Raw genomic sequence first — 13,068 nt, forward strand, 5'->3', positions numbered from 1 at the left:
CTGAGGTGCAGAGCTGTGTTCAGTCCAAAAAACAAAAACAAAATGCAAATACATAACGGGTAAACAGTGCATAACTTTACCACAATCGTTGTTGTGGTTTTGAAAGCATGTGGTTCCCGTTAGAGATGGGGTTTTGTAATGTCACCGGCTCCATTTTGCAGGGAGCTATGCTAGTGGAAAAGCCACCATATAAAAAGCGAGTTGAGTCGATCCAATCCCATGCAGTGGAAAAGCACTATTTGTGGTACTTGCTTCATTTTCCAGTTCAACACACCCCAAAACGCACTTCGAAATGTAGCTGGTGACACTGTAAAACATTGTCACTTATAGTAACAAGTAACAGTTGGCTTTGGAAAGAATAATGGCAGAGGTAACCAAGTATTGCAAACTCAGTGTGTATTCATGTGTTGTTGTTTGTGGGAATGAAAAAAGCAGAGTACAGTACAGTAGTGTGGGTACCATTCAGTGGAGAAGTGCCGAAAATGATCCTCATTACTGCAACTAAGCAGGTCTTTTATGGTAGAGGACAAGTTATATTTTGAATGTGACAAGGATAATTTCAACTAAATTTTAAATGTCAAAATGAATTTATAAGATATACCATGATATTCAGCACACAATCTTGCCACTGCCTTAGAGTAACTCTAAAATCACAAGGTGAATTTATGCAGTAAATCATTTTCTGTTGATCAATTTAAGCCACAGCAATAAAGCAAAACACTGTTAACACATACAAATAAATAAAAAATAAAAAACTAAAACTAAATCTAAATCCTGGTTGGTCTGCTCTCTTTGATCAGTATGGGTCAATTTAGCCATCAATTTCATGATTTGCATGTCGCACACACTGGCAGTTTGCAAATAACTAAAAACAGCCACAAAATCTGCAGCCAGATTGTGGTACTTTACACACCCTCAACTAAACGCTGCAGTTATTACAACACAAACCAACGAAAACAAATGTTCTGAACAGCCCATAAATGCCTTCATGCTTGTGCCTATGTTTTAAATATGCTTGGTAATTGTATTCTGCAAGAACGCAAACATCAAAGAACCACACATATATTATGCGATACTACACTCTAACATGGTTTTCTGCTATTATTACCAGTCACAACTTTGAAGCCAAAAGTCCTTTAAGACAAAATCTGATTTACATGTACCCAACTGTGCTGAAAACAAAAGTGTTTGTAGTTTGAACTTAATGTCATAACAGTTAAAGCTTCCCATGTTTGCAGCCTATTCAAGGTGAATCATGGGGCATGACCGAATAGAAGTCCTTTCAATGTTCAGACAGTGTCTGAAGGGAATAAGGAGAGAGGCAGGAGAAGAGAAAAAATCTGATGGCTAAAGCAGACCCACTATTCTTCTGCTTTCCTTTTTGGCAAAACTGAGAGGGAGACACATCAGTCAATATTAATAATGAATTTTCTGACATTTAAGAATGCTTTTTAAGCAGGAGAGAGTGCTGCCAGCAGGTATGTAAAAGGATAGATATCCAGCGTCTGCAGTTCCAGCTAAGACTTCGTCTGGATTTTTTTTTTTGTCTAAGCAAATGCGGCAGAAAGTATCTGGACACTGCTAAGTGTAGGAGTTTAATTGATTGGCATTCTCTGTCCAGTTCTGAGAATTTTGGTGCTTCATTACTTTGCATTAAAAGCAATAGTGCAAGACAGCCTTCACTCCCTTGTTTTCCACAGCCAATGAAGAAAATGAGTGTGTGTCAGATGGAGGGGGTTTAGTTCTTGGCTCTGTGAGAATTGCTTGTTTAGTTTGTGTTACTAAAGCAAAAGCATTCCAAAGGTTTTAAGAACTACCAGATGGTGGTGTTCTCTCACTCTCTCGAGTCTGGCCTTATACAGCCATATGCAAGCAGGCAAGGAGCAGGGTGCCTCAACGCACTGGATAGAGAAGAGCATGAAAAGCCTAGCTGTAGTGAGTACTGAGTGCACAGGGTTTTCTGCCTCAAACATCACTTGAGCTGACAGATGATAGTTTTAGGAATCGCTGACTGATGATAGCAACCCAAGATTGATGACAATCTGCAGTAACATTAAATGCAATGTTTTCACTCATGAAACAAGAACGCAAAAAATTTGAATATAACTCTGTTTAATGCCATGAGCCACTGGTAGAACATACTGTGGGGAATATTAGTTAGAAAGCAGCATCAGTGAACTTTGGTTTTGTGTTAACACCACTAATTATGCTATAAAACAAGCATTTTCAGGTTTTATTCCTTTATCTTGGAACTCAAGTCAGGTAAATCATCAAATTGTACTAGAAATTAAAGCACCAGACCTGAACACTCCTGGCCATTTTAACAATGAGCAATTTATAGGTGACCTATACAATATAGTAGATGTGAGATCAGACAACACATCTACCACAACCCTTTCAAAACCTAAAACTCATGTCACTGGTAGGGCAAGCATTTACCAACACTTTCAATGCAGAATGAGAGTTTGTTTTATGCGCTGGTGAGATGAGGCACCTGTTTGAGCAGTATCCAGTTTGATGAGAGCAGAGTTCTTCCCACACTTCTGGCAGTGGGGATGGGGTAAATAAAAGATTTTCTTTTTATCCGTCACATGAAAGCAGGGGAAAAAAGCGAGAGTAATGACAAGAATGCAGGCTGTAATATGGTCTGCCAAAAGAATGCAGCCTGGAGCACCTGCTTATGTAAAGAAAATACACATGGTAGGCAGTAAAAAACAATCATATATGACGGTATAATATTGACGGTGTAAGTTATTTGAAGAAATGTTATGTTTTTAAAGGATCTGTCCAGCGATGCTTACTTCATGCTGATTTTGAGCAGTGAATGAATTCTTCAATACTGAATTCTAAATAATTGTATTATATTACAATTATAAAACTATAAAATATATGAATATTTCAACTGTGCAGCACAGGTATATTATTACTTTCATGAAATAAAATCACAAAGGTAAACTTATCAAATATTAACCAAATTATTTCAGTTGTTAATGGAACTTTAACTGCTTTAGAAACCTGTTAGAAAATTGAGTTGTATGTTTTGCTAATATAAACCGAGACAGTTCATTGCAATTCATCATGTATCTGACTTGGCTTTAATATGCAATGTGTTTATGTAAGTTCATAAGATTCCAGTGTTAAACTATTAAGAGATTGAACCCAATGAATCAATTCAAGGCCTTAAAACTTACCACACTTATGAAATCACTAACTGAAATAGAGCACTGCTAATATGAGTCGACATGACTTAATCTAAGTCGACATGACCCATGAGATAAGAGTCTGTGACATCAACTTGTAACTATAAACACCCCAAAGAGTGCATATATTTGGGGGACAAATATTTGAGGTTTTCCCAGTTACAGTATGATTTATATGAGGTAAATGAAAAGCATTAGATGCATACAGATAGCAAGACCTCCTGGAGCCACTAAATGAAGCAGCATGACTGACATTAAGGCCGAATATCCCACTAGCTAAATTACCTTTCAGCAGGCCAATAAGAGCTGCTTCTTAGTAGCATCTGTGCCTCCCTGCTCTACCAAGTCATGTGCAAGACATTGCCGGTGCCCTCAATCTGCAGTCTCCTCACACAGAGCTGAGACAGTGCAGACAGAAGGAGAGTCCTTTGACTTAAAATCCAAAAAAGCCATTACAGTGCTTCTCAAAATGCATCAAATGCCTTTAGAACCAAACCAGGCTTAAACAACCTGCCATCTACACTTCCTTTGGTATCTTCCCCTCAAATTATTTAAAAACAAAACATTCCTTTTGTAATTCTTAATTGTTTGTTGGTGCTTGTTTTCACTATTAACAACATGAAATAAAACTCACATAACACTATGGTTGTAGATGCTGCACACAACCTTCTCACTGTTAAGCTGCCTTTTAAAAACTTGCCATTTGTGTGTGGAGTTAGCTTCTAAAATCTTGCCACTTCAGTCATATTTCTGAGACATTTCAAACAAGAGGCCATTGAGAGAGGAAGGAGCAAAAAGTCAAGCACACTGCATTTCTGCACTGCATTCAGGAATTCAGCAGTGAAAGAGAGTAACTGTTAGTCATTACAAAAACCTTAGAGAATGCACCAAAATACAAAGTCCATTACTGCATAAGGAATTATTGTCATTATTACTGACTAAAGTCTCAAACTTCTGGGGCTTGCTTTGTTGAGTTAAAAGAGCAATGATCCTCAAAAACAAAATTTACTGTCCCAAAGACAGCCTTAGGATACATTTAAATCTGTAACTCTGCAGAATTTTAGTTCTATTTTGCTCAATAGTCAAACTGACACATTTGACATTAACTCAAAATATCTAAACAAAAGGTACGGACAGGACAAGAATTACATTTGAACATTTACAGAAATTTGCATGAACAAACAAAAAAAAAAGTATGGGGAGATTGGCACTCCTTTAGCAATCTTCTCTGACTTTCATCGTGTTAACATATATCTTGTAGTATTTTAAAGCAATAGGTCACACAATGCTGTGTGTTACACTTGTTTACCCATGATGTGATGCAGGTTTAAAAATAACATTTAGTACTTTACTGCATTTATGATCCTGAAAAAATCCTGGTTCAATACTACATAGCATAATGTGCTAGATCAAATATTTGTACATGTTCTATGTGTATTCAAGGTAGACCACTATAAAGGTAAAATTTTTGAATGTTCCTCAGTCATGCTGCATACTGGGATCTATATATCAATTTTAGCATCATAAAGTTGTCTGTTGCAGACACCAAAATCACCACATAAACAGGAAACTATTGTTCATCTTTGGAATATTTTATATTCATAACCTAACTGAGCTCTAGCATCTGGAAACAGACTGGAGTTAATGTTCCGGAGTTTACCCAAAGGAACTTTGTGTGTGAACGTGCCCACCTTCGTCCTTCAACCTTCGCAACATTCATCCTGGACTTTGTCGTGGGTGAAGTTCAAGTCTTCACCAAAAGTACACATTTCATTTCCCGCTGTGAGAGTGTGCCTGATGCAGAAAACCTCCTGCTGGGTGCTGCATATGTGAACGACCATTCCGGACTAGATTCATATGTTTCATGTGGGATGAGATTGCTATTGTTCTGTAACTTATTTATTTATTAAAGAGCAATATTTTAAATATTGCTCATATTAGTAAGCTTGACCCTTCAGTTCAGTGATATACAGTAGTTAGTTGGGAGTATGTGTAACTCAGATGGGCATGGTCAACATTCCAGGACACGGGAGGTTTGCAGCTATTACAATCAACTGCTTTCCAAAAGTGCCCGTCATTCAGATATGGTCCATGTTATTCTCTAGTGGTGAAGTCTGCAGAGTCCTGGGAATCTGCTAATGCATGACCAACTGATTAAAAGGAATGGAAAAAAACCCACTCCTTTTCTCCAGCAAATTAGTCTCAGAATGTGAAAGACAGAGGGCCAGACTAGAATATGATAGCTGGTCATTGTCTCAGTCTTATGCACAGCTGCAAGAAGAATCCAACACTGTCTGTCTGGAGCTGTGGCCAGTTGGACAGTTGTAAACTTCCTGTCCCCTTTCTAGTCTTAAAGCTGTGCAAAACAGCTAGCACATTTGCAAGTAGAGGAAAATGCCAGCGTTATTTCTGTCATATAGTTCATGGAAAATGATTTTACTGAGAGAAGGAAGAAGAAGAAGAAGAAAAAAAGCACAGTTCAAAATGTACAGTGGATTTCCAACAGAAGCCATCAGAGCTATGAAGAAGACTTCAGTACAAGACTACTAACCCCTTCAGACTGCACAGCCCAGACATACAAAGTGACCCTCTCCATCTACTGTAAGTTACTGTCACTTAGGCATGAGTAAGTCAGCCAAGAGCAATTTGTTTTAAATAATCTAAAACAGATTTATTATGGCAGAAGAAGAGGCACACCAAACATGGAGAAGAGCATAGGTATTTACTTCTGGACCATGTTAGAGAAGTAACAAATAGAAATTCAATGTTTTATATTAGTAGTTTAACACACATATTGCTATGGGTTATCATCATGAACATCTGCACAGATTTTATATGGATAAAATAAAAGAATAAAATATTAATAGCAATAGTAATTTAGCTTTCTATGCCAATCAAAACACACAGAGGGCACAGCGTTTAATCTAATATTTTATTTCTTGCAAATGTTACTGATCAGTAAACATAATTATTAATTCCAAACCTACTAAGAATGAGTGGCATCAGTGTAGTCAACAAGAGAACACACCCATCACTTCCAGCAGCAGCTTTGAAGTTACCAATCAACCAGCTCCAGTGTGTGACCTTTCACTTCAAGTTCAGCAGGTCCAGAGCACAGACAGGGCCAGATACTGGCTGAGAATGAGTTCAACCTCTAAAAGCAAGCCAGGGTTATAAGCGCTAAATATGGCCATGGCAAAAGATACCAAGTAAGCACTGTTTACGAAATAGGATTTGGAACACTTTTAAGCAGCTGCCTAAAGGCCACAGAACAACGTGGCTTGGGACAGCCCATAAAATAATTCAGTGAGGTCAGAATTTAAAAATAAATCAAAGGAAATATAAAAGACTGACGTTACATAACTGAAAGGCAAACTTTTAGCTTAAAATTAAAGTTTCAGCATAAGAACAAAAGAGTACCGACACCTGACAGTCAGGATGCATATAAACATTCAATGAAAAAATTCTTCATTTATATAAAAAAAAAACACCATGGGAAGCACTTACTGAAGGTTTTGCAGATGTCAGATACGGCCTTGAAGACACGGTCAGAAAAGTTCACCTTGACCTTCATGTGTTTCATATTAGGCAGCTGAAGGCGCAGCAGCTTGTGCTGAGGCGTGAAGAGCAGCCTGGCATCAGCCTGAATCCCGTACTTATCCAGTGTCCAGTGGGTCTTTAGCAGCCATGTCTTCTTCTTCTCCCACCACAGTGCATGGTCTGACCAATCCTTCTTCACATCTGCACAAACAGGCAAGGCAAATAAAATGAGTAAGAGGAACGCAGTGCAACAGAGTAGAAAATAGAAAAGGAGAAGAGCAAGTATGACTGTACATTTGTATGGCTATCAAACAGCAAGTGGAATCAAGTGAAGCAGAGGTCTGAGACAAATACTGACAGCAAATAAGTGAGCGATTTGTTACAGAATTAATAGCGAATTAGCATAGTGCAGCAATCTATACTGTTAATGACAGGAGTGCAACACTGTAACAGGGGGCTTATTCTGCTGTGCCCCCAGAGAGTTGTCATCAAACATGACATGACATCACCAAATGTGGCTAAGCAGGGGGCTGCATTTATTGACTAGAGCTTAGTAGAGAAGGCATGTAGCACAGAGCATGTAGGAAGAATTCAGAGGGGGTTGGCTTGGGGGGAATGTTTGAATGTAAGAAGTGTCTCTCCCGTGACACTGTGTGCGGATCAGGTTCAAGCATTCCCCTTTGTCCCAGAGGCTGAGTTTTAATGTCACAAAGCAGAGACGTGGCATCTAAAACCTGTTTCTCTGCCCACAGCCTTGGGTTAACAATAGAGCAGCAGGACAGTGTGCGTGTGGAGCACAGGAGTGTCCCTTTGAACACCCTCAGAGAGGTGAAATCCACAGAGATTAGGGAATCTCAGAAGAAGTTGGGTTGGACATGATCTTTTGCCTCTTTTCTCTGTGTGGAGGGAAAGACTGAGGTTTCTGCAGACCTTCTTATAGAATTTTAGAAAACAATGCTTCAACAATCAATTTTTCCCTTCATTTTCCACAATCCAATTCACTGTGAACTACTCAGGACAGTTGACTAATCATTGCAACCAAGTCTGATTTCACTGCAGTGCTAAAAGCCTGACTCATGAATTAACTGTTGATGTAAAATAATAATAATAATAATAATAATAATAAAGCACCATAATAAGTACAACAGACCCTCTTAAATCAATATAAAAAATCAAATCATCCACAGACGTCTGGAAAAGAAAAGGTTTACGTTGGACTGCAATCAGGTAAATGAATTACTGTCTTAAATGAGCGAGAAAAACTGTCTGGTGCTGCAGTAAACTTGATATGGGTTCATAATAAGTGAATGGAAGGGGAAGTGGTGGATGTTCCTGCTCCAGCAGTGATGTCAGTACTCAGGCATGCTTCCAGGACAGCACTGGGACTAGTACTTCCCTGAGAAGTGTCCAGTTTCCCCCGCCCTCTCCTGGCATGCCTCATCTTACTCCCCTGCTCTACACTTCCCAGTTCCACTCGTCTCCACACTACCAGCTACTGATTCATACACATTGACTCAGAGTTTCTTCCCCATGCTGCTGGCATTCCAACCTTTCTACTCAAGGCTCACTAAACCACACTGTTTCCATTTAAACTCCAGGCTCTTATTCTCTAGGCAGTCTGTGGTGGCAGAAATTGCTTAGGTCTCAGAACACTGGCCACTACCACATATAGCTAAACCTGTAGGAAAAATAATTTGAAGGTTAATTGGAGAACACCCCTGGAATATGGAATTATCTATAGACCAATTCATATTTGGCAACACTGCAAAGAGTGACAGACAGTACCTCATACCATGGTGTGTGGTTTTGACATGATTTTTGCATGATGTTTATGTTCTCCAACCACCAGCTTCTACATACTGTGATTACATGTCTCCATGAGCCAAATCAAATGAGTGGGGCAATGGATACATATCTATAGAAGCTCACTGCACAATACCATTCATCTATGCTTTGCTGAGGGTTAAAATACCCTCTACAGCACCGCTTAACCATGTCCATCAACTAAGCGGCGCCAGGCAAGCACTGGGAGAAAATCTCCAAAATGCAAGACAGCATTTTCAAGAGAAAATAACTTTTCCAGTGACTTAGTCCAACAACATAAATTTTATTTTCATCTCTGAGCCCAAGAGGAAAGTAAACCTACGTATGTAATTAAAGAACTACAATGTTCAGAGTTTGGTGTTTAACAATGCACAGTACATATGCAGTTTCTCTATTAACATCCATGGTTATCAAACATGCCTAGTCTAAAAGATTAAAACATGCCTAGTGTAAAAGATTAAAACATGCCAAGTCTAAAAGATGAACTAATTAGGAAAACTTTTATATTCAATCTAAATACATGGCACTTAAAACAACTATGTTACATTTGTAAATAAATAATACTGTTGTAGCAGTCTCACCATGTTTTAAACAAACAATTTAAAATATTTATTGCCAAATCTGAATCATAAGCAATGCATGACATTTCAAGAATAAAACAAAGGGAAAAAAAAGTAATTAGATCCTGCAATTGCAAAATAGAGTTTAAATGTGTCTATTATAACAGGTCTGTGTGCTGTTACAACAGGCCGGTATTTGTTATTAGAAAACAGCACAATCATAACAGTCAATGAACAGAGGCTACCTATAAACTAATGACTTCCACATTACGCACTTGTATGCCCATTTTGAAATGCTCATATGCACATAGAGTACTATTAACACAATAATACTATTTTTAATAGAATGTAGTATGTTTAGGCATAATCTTGTATATGGACATAAACCATGGTAAATATATAATTTTATATATTCATTCATTCATTCATTCATTATCTGTAACCCTTATCCAGTTCAGGGTCACGGTGGGTCAGGAGCCTACCTGAAATCATTGGGCGCAAGGCGGAAATACACCCTGGAGGAGGCACGAGTCCTTCTCAGGGCACACACACTCACACATTCACTCACACCTACGGACACTTTTTTGAGTCGCCAATCCACTTACCAATGTGTGTTTTTGGACTGTGGGAGGAAACCAGAGCACCCAGCGGACACAGGGAGAACACACCACCCTCCTCACAGACAGTCACCCGGAGTGGGGCTCGAACCCACAACCTCCAGGTCCCTGGAGCTTGCGTGACTGTGACACTACCTGCTGCACCACATTAATGTTAAATGTAGGGAATCTCAGTATGTTTAAGACTGGAGAAGCACATGTATGTGTTACGTATGGGTGGAGACAACTCATCCCTACATAGCATCTTATACCGGCCTACCTTTGGTTAAACAGCAATAAATATGATACATAAAAGGCTATGGCAAAAATGTTATGCCCATTACTTTTCAAATGCTAGTGGCTTTATAACAGTAGAATCAACCTCTACCAGCATGTTTAGCTGTAGAACACAATCACAAACAACCACATAAATTAATTCATGATGGAGTCCACACAGCCCTTGACATATATCCCCACTGGTTTTCACTTCAAAACCCACCCTAAGACATGCACTGAGGGGGGTAGTCCAGCGGTCATTTATCAAACATTCTGGATAAAGGCTGGTAATTCAATCTGCTGCAGGCCAATGGTGTCTTCTGGCTAAAAATACAGGCTGCCAGAGGATGACGTAATGCTATAGCTAAATGAAAGCAGGGCTAAGTAATTGGGTTCATTGAATGCAGAGCTCCTGCTGCAGAAAGGGAGGAAGATTTTATGACCTCCGCAGGCACGTGGACAGCATGATCTACAATGACGTGAATGTATGACCACGCTTTATATCTTCCCCTGCTTCTGCACTAATGAGTCATATAAATTCATAAAAACTGCATATTCAAACACTGCACACCTCATTTATACATGGTCCAACTGCACTAAAAACAAAAAAGGTGCAGGGCACACAAAATATATGAAAAAATAAGAATATACAAATAAGCATCATGTATTTGCTATGGAAAACTTTAATAAATATTTGCAGAAAATTATAATCTATAAAATTTCCTGCTACTCCATATGCAGTGCATCAATCAGTCAACACATGTTTGGTGTTCGAAACTTCAGGGCTATGTTGACACTAAGGCTTCGTAAACATATTAGACCGGTGAATGTTGCCTTTAAGTCTAGAATTAACCGGGGCAGAGCTTCTTATCAATACATCAAAGGAAGCCTACAACATACAAAATAAGACTATAAGAAATTATTACTTCATTACACACTAATAAACCGGTAGTGGTAGCAGAATTCATTTCTGCAGTTATAAATTATTTTAACGAAATTACAACTTCCTAATTATTTACACAGTATTCTTCTTCCTTCTCTGACAAATACGTCACTGAACTCTTCATGTTTTAAATGACTGGCTATTTTTCATGAACATAAAATAATGATTAATCAAAGTCTGAGCATTTAATCCTGGGGTAAATGATAAAGTCATTACGGTTTGTAAAATGAATTTAGCACAGGTCAGTTTGTTAAAGTTTGTGACGCTGAAACATTATGAAACAAGGCCAGTCCTGGTCAATCAGCAACATTTCAGGTAAGAGGTACATTTTAATTTGGTTATGATTTTTCTGATATTAACTGATGTAATATGTTTATGAACAGAGATTGTAATCAAGCAGACCTTTGATATTAACAATGAAAACTTGGTATTTGAAAAACATAAGAAAAAAAGCTGTCCAGGAAAAACACTACTCAGCGTTTTTAATGTTCTCACATTAACATGGTCAGTTTGCTTACTGAACCTTTGGAGAGATTTGATAGTGGAGGAGCAAAGAGGTTTTGGGCTGATTAGCAGAGGCTTCCTCCCTCTTGCCAACATGCAGTATCCCCTCACTGTTTACACTGGGACACAGCATGTTTATGAAGGCCAGACCATGGGGGGAGGGGCACTACACAGCACTGAGGAGTTCTGCATGAAACAAATCCTAAAAGCCACCAAACTGTCACTTACCTACAGCTACTGGTGGCTTGAAAGAGATGTTTGTGCAGCTGATTTTCAAGGGTCCCCTTCAAATGTACAAAGGAGTCAAGTGTTTAAAGTAGTTTACAGCAGCCCCTGGGGAACGACACTGAAATGTTGGTTATTATATGCCTGGTTTTAGGAGACTTCCAAAATGCATGCAGTCATGCTGGAAAAAATAATACTGCATTTAATTTAATTCTACAAGACATTGCTGTTCTACAAATTCAGGATTTAAACATTGCTTGAAGAATACAATTTTTAGACCAGGACTGGCATAATAATATATAAATAAAATCATATATAAAACACCCAATTTAATTGTTAATTTAATTTTTTTCCCCATGTATGTCTATAATTACATAAAACGTATTCTAATTCATTTTTTTAAACTCCTTTATTTACTCATAATATTTTGTTTATTTCTGTATTTCTACATCCATATGATAATGAGAGGCTTAGCAGCTAACACCATAGAGCAGTTGTTAGGGGGATTCTAGCTTATATGCAAGGTTCACCTCAGAAATGCCGCATTTTCTAAGAAATATTTTCTAAAGTGAGCAAAGATAGAGTGAGACACACGGGGTAGATCTACCGAGTCCGATATGTTTCAACAATTAATGATGGATCAAACGCTGACACTGACAACCCCCTCATCATCATAATCTTATTTTGTGGCATAACCATTTATCACACATGCAAGTAATAGGCACGCCTATTCAATTAATCAATTATTCAAGAAAATTTGTGAAAATTGAACAGCAAATTAGGACAATTGATTATTTGCAAATGAAAGACATGTATAAACGTAATACTCTACCAGAGCAGAGCTAGTGCACACACACAGACGGGGATAAGGGGTAAAGGTTGACATTAGCTGATAAAATCAGCAGGTTAGTCATGCTGTGTGGCAATTCCTTATAAAGCAGTACTGTCATGTTTTGATGGAAAATACAGAACAGTACATTGAATGGATAGTATTTCATGCACCGCCTGTTTGAATGAAAATACTGTATGTACCTCACACATCATCTCCATGAGGCAATGACAAAATACTGACAGCCTAGACAAAAACAAGGTAAAGTTCTGTGCTGTCAACTAGAGAGGACAGTCAATACACATGCGGACATTTTGAATCACACAACAGTGGTATAAGAATATGGACAGGAAAAGATGACAAGACAACACGAGTAACCAGAAACTAGGTCCAAAAAATATCCCTTTACCATAAATATAAGGTAGATCTTGCTTGAACATCATTTTAGAGGCTTCAAATATGTTTGGATTTCAAAACATGCTAAAATACCTGGTCAACAAAAAAAACCTTTTCTTTAAGCTCTAAAGAATGAAGAAAAAAGCTGATGAAACAGGAGTTTCATTAAATTAAG

At 38.2% G+C, this 13,068-nt stretch overlaps 1 protein-coding gene across 4 annotated transcripts in view; it reads right to left on the reverse strand.

Annotated features, from left to right (window-relative positions):
* The window catches only part of fermt2 (FERM domain containing kindlin 2), a 37,203-nt gene that overhangs the window by 16,610 nt on the left and 7,525 nt on the right, over positions 1–13,068 (reverse strand). For all 4 annotated transcript variants that reach the window (XM_066667791.1, XM_066667781.1, XM_066667771.1 and 1 more), the window contains exon 3: positions 6,708–6,941. In XM_066667791.1, the coding sequence (XP_066523888.1) occupies positions 6,708–6,941 (234 nt within the window). The remainder of the gene's footprint in view (positions 1–6,707; positions 6,942–13,068) is intronic.

The sequence above is a fragment of the Hoplias malabaricus genome, chromosome 1, assembly GCF_029633855.1.
Source record: "Hoplias malabaricus isolate fHopMal1 chromosome 1, fHopMal1.hap1, whole genome shotgun sequence".
NCBI classification, from domain to species: Eukaryota; Metazoa; Chordata; class Actinopteri; order Characiformes; family Erythrinidae; genus Hoplias; species Hoplias malabaricus.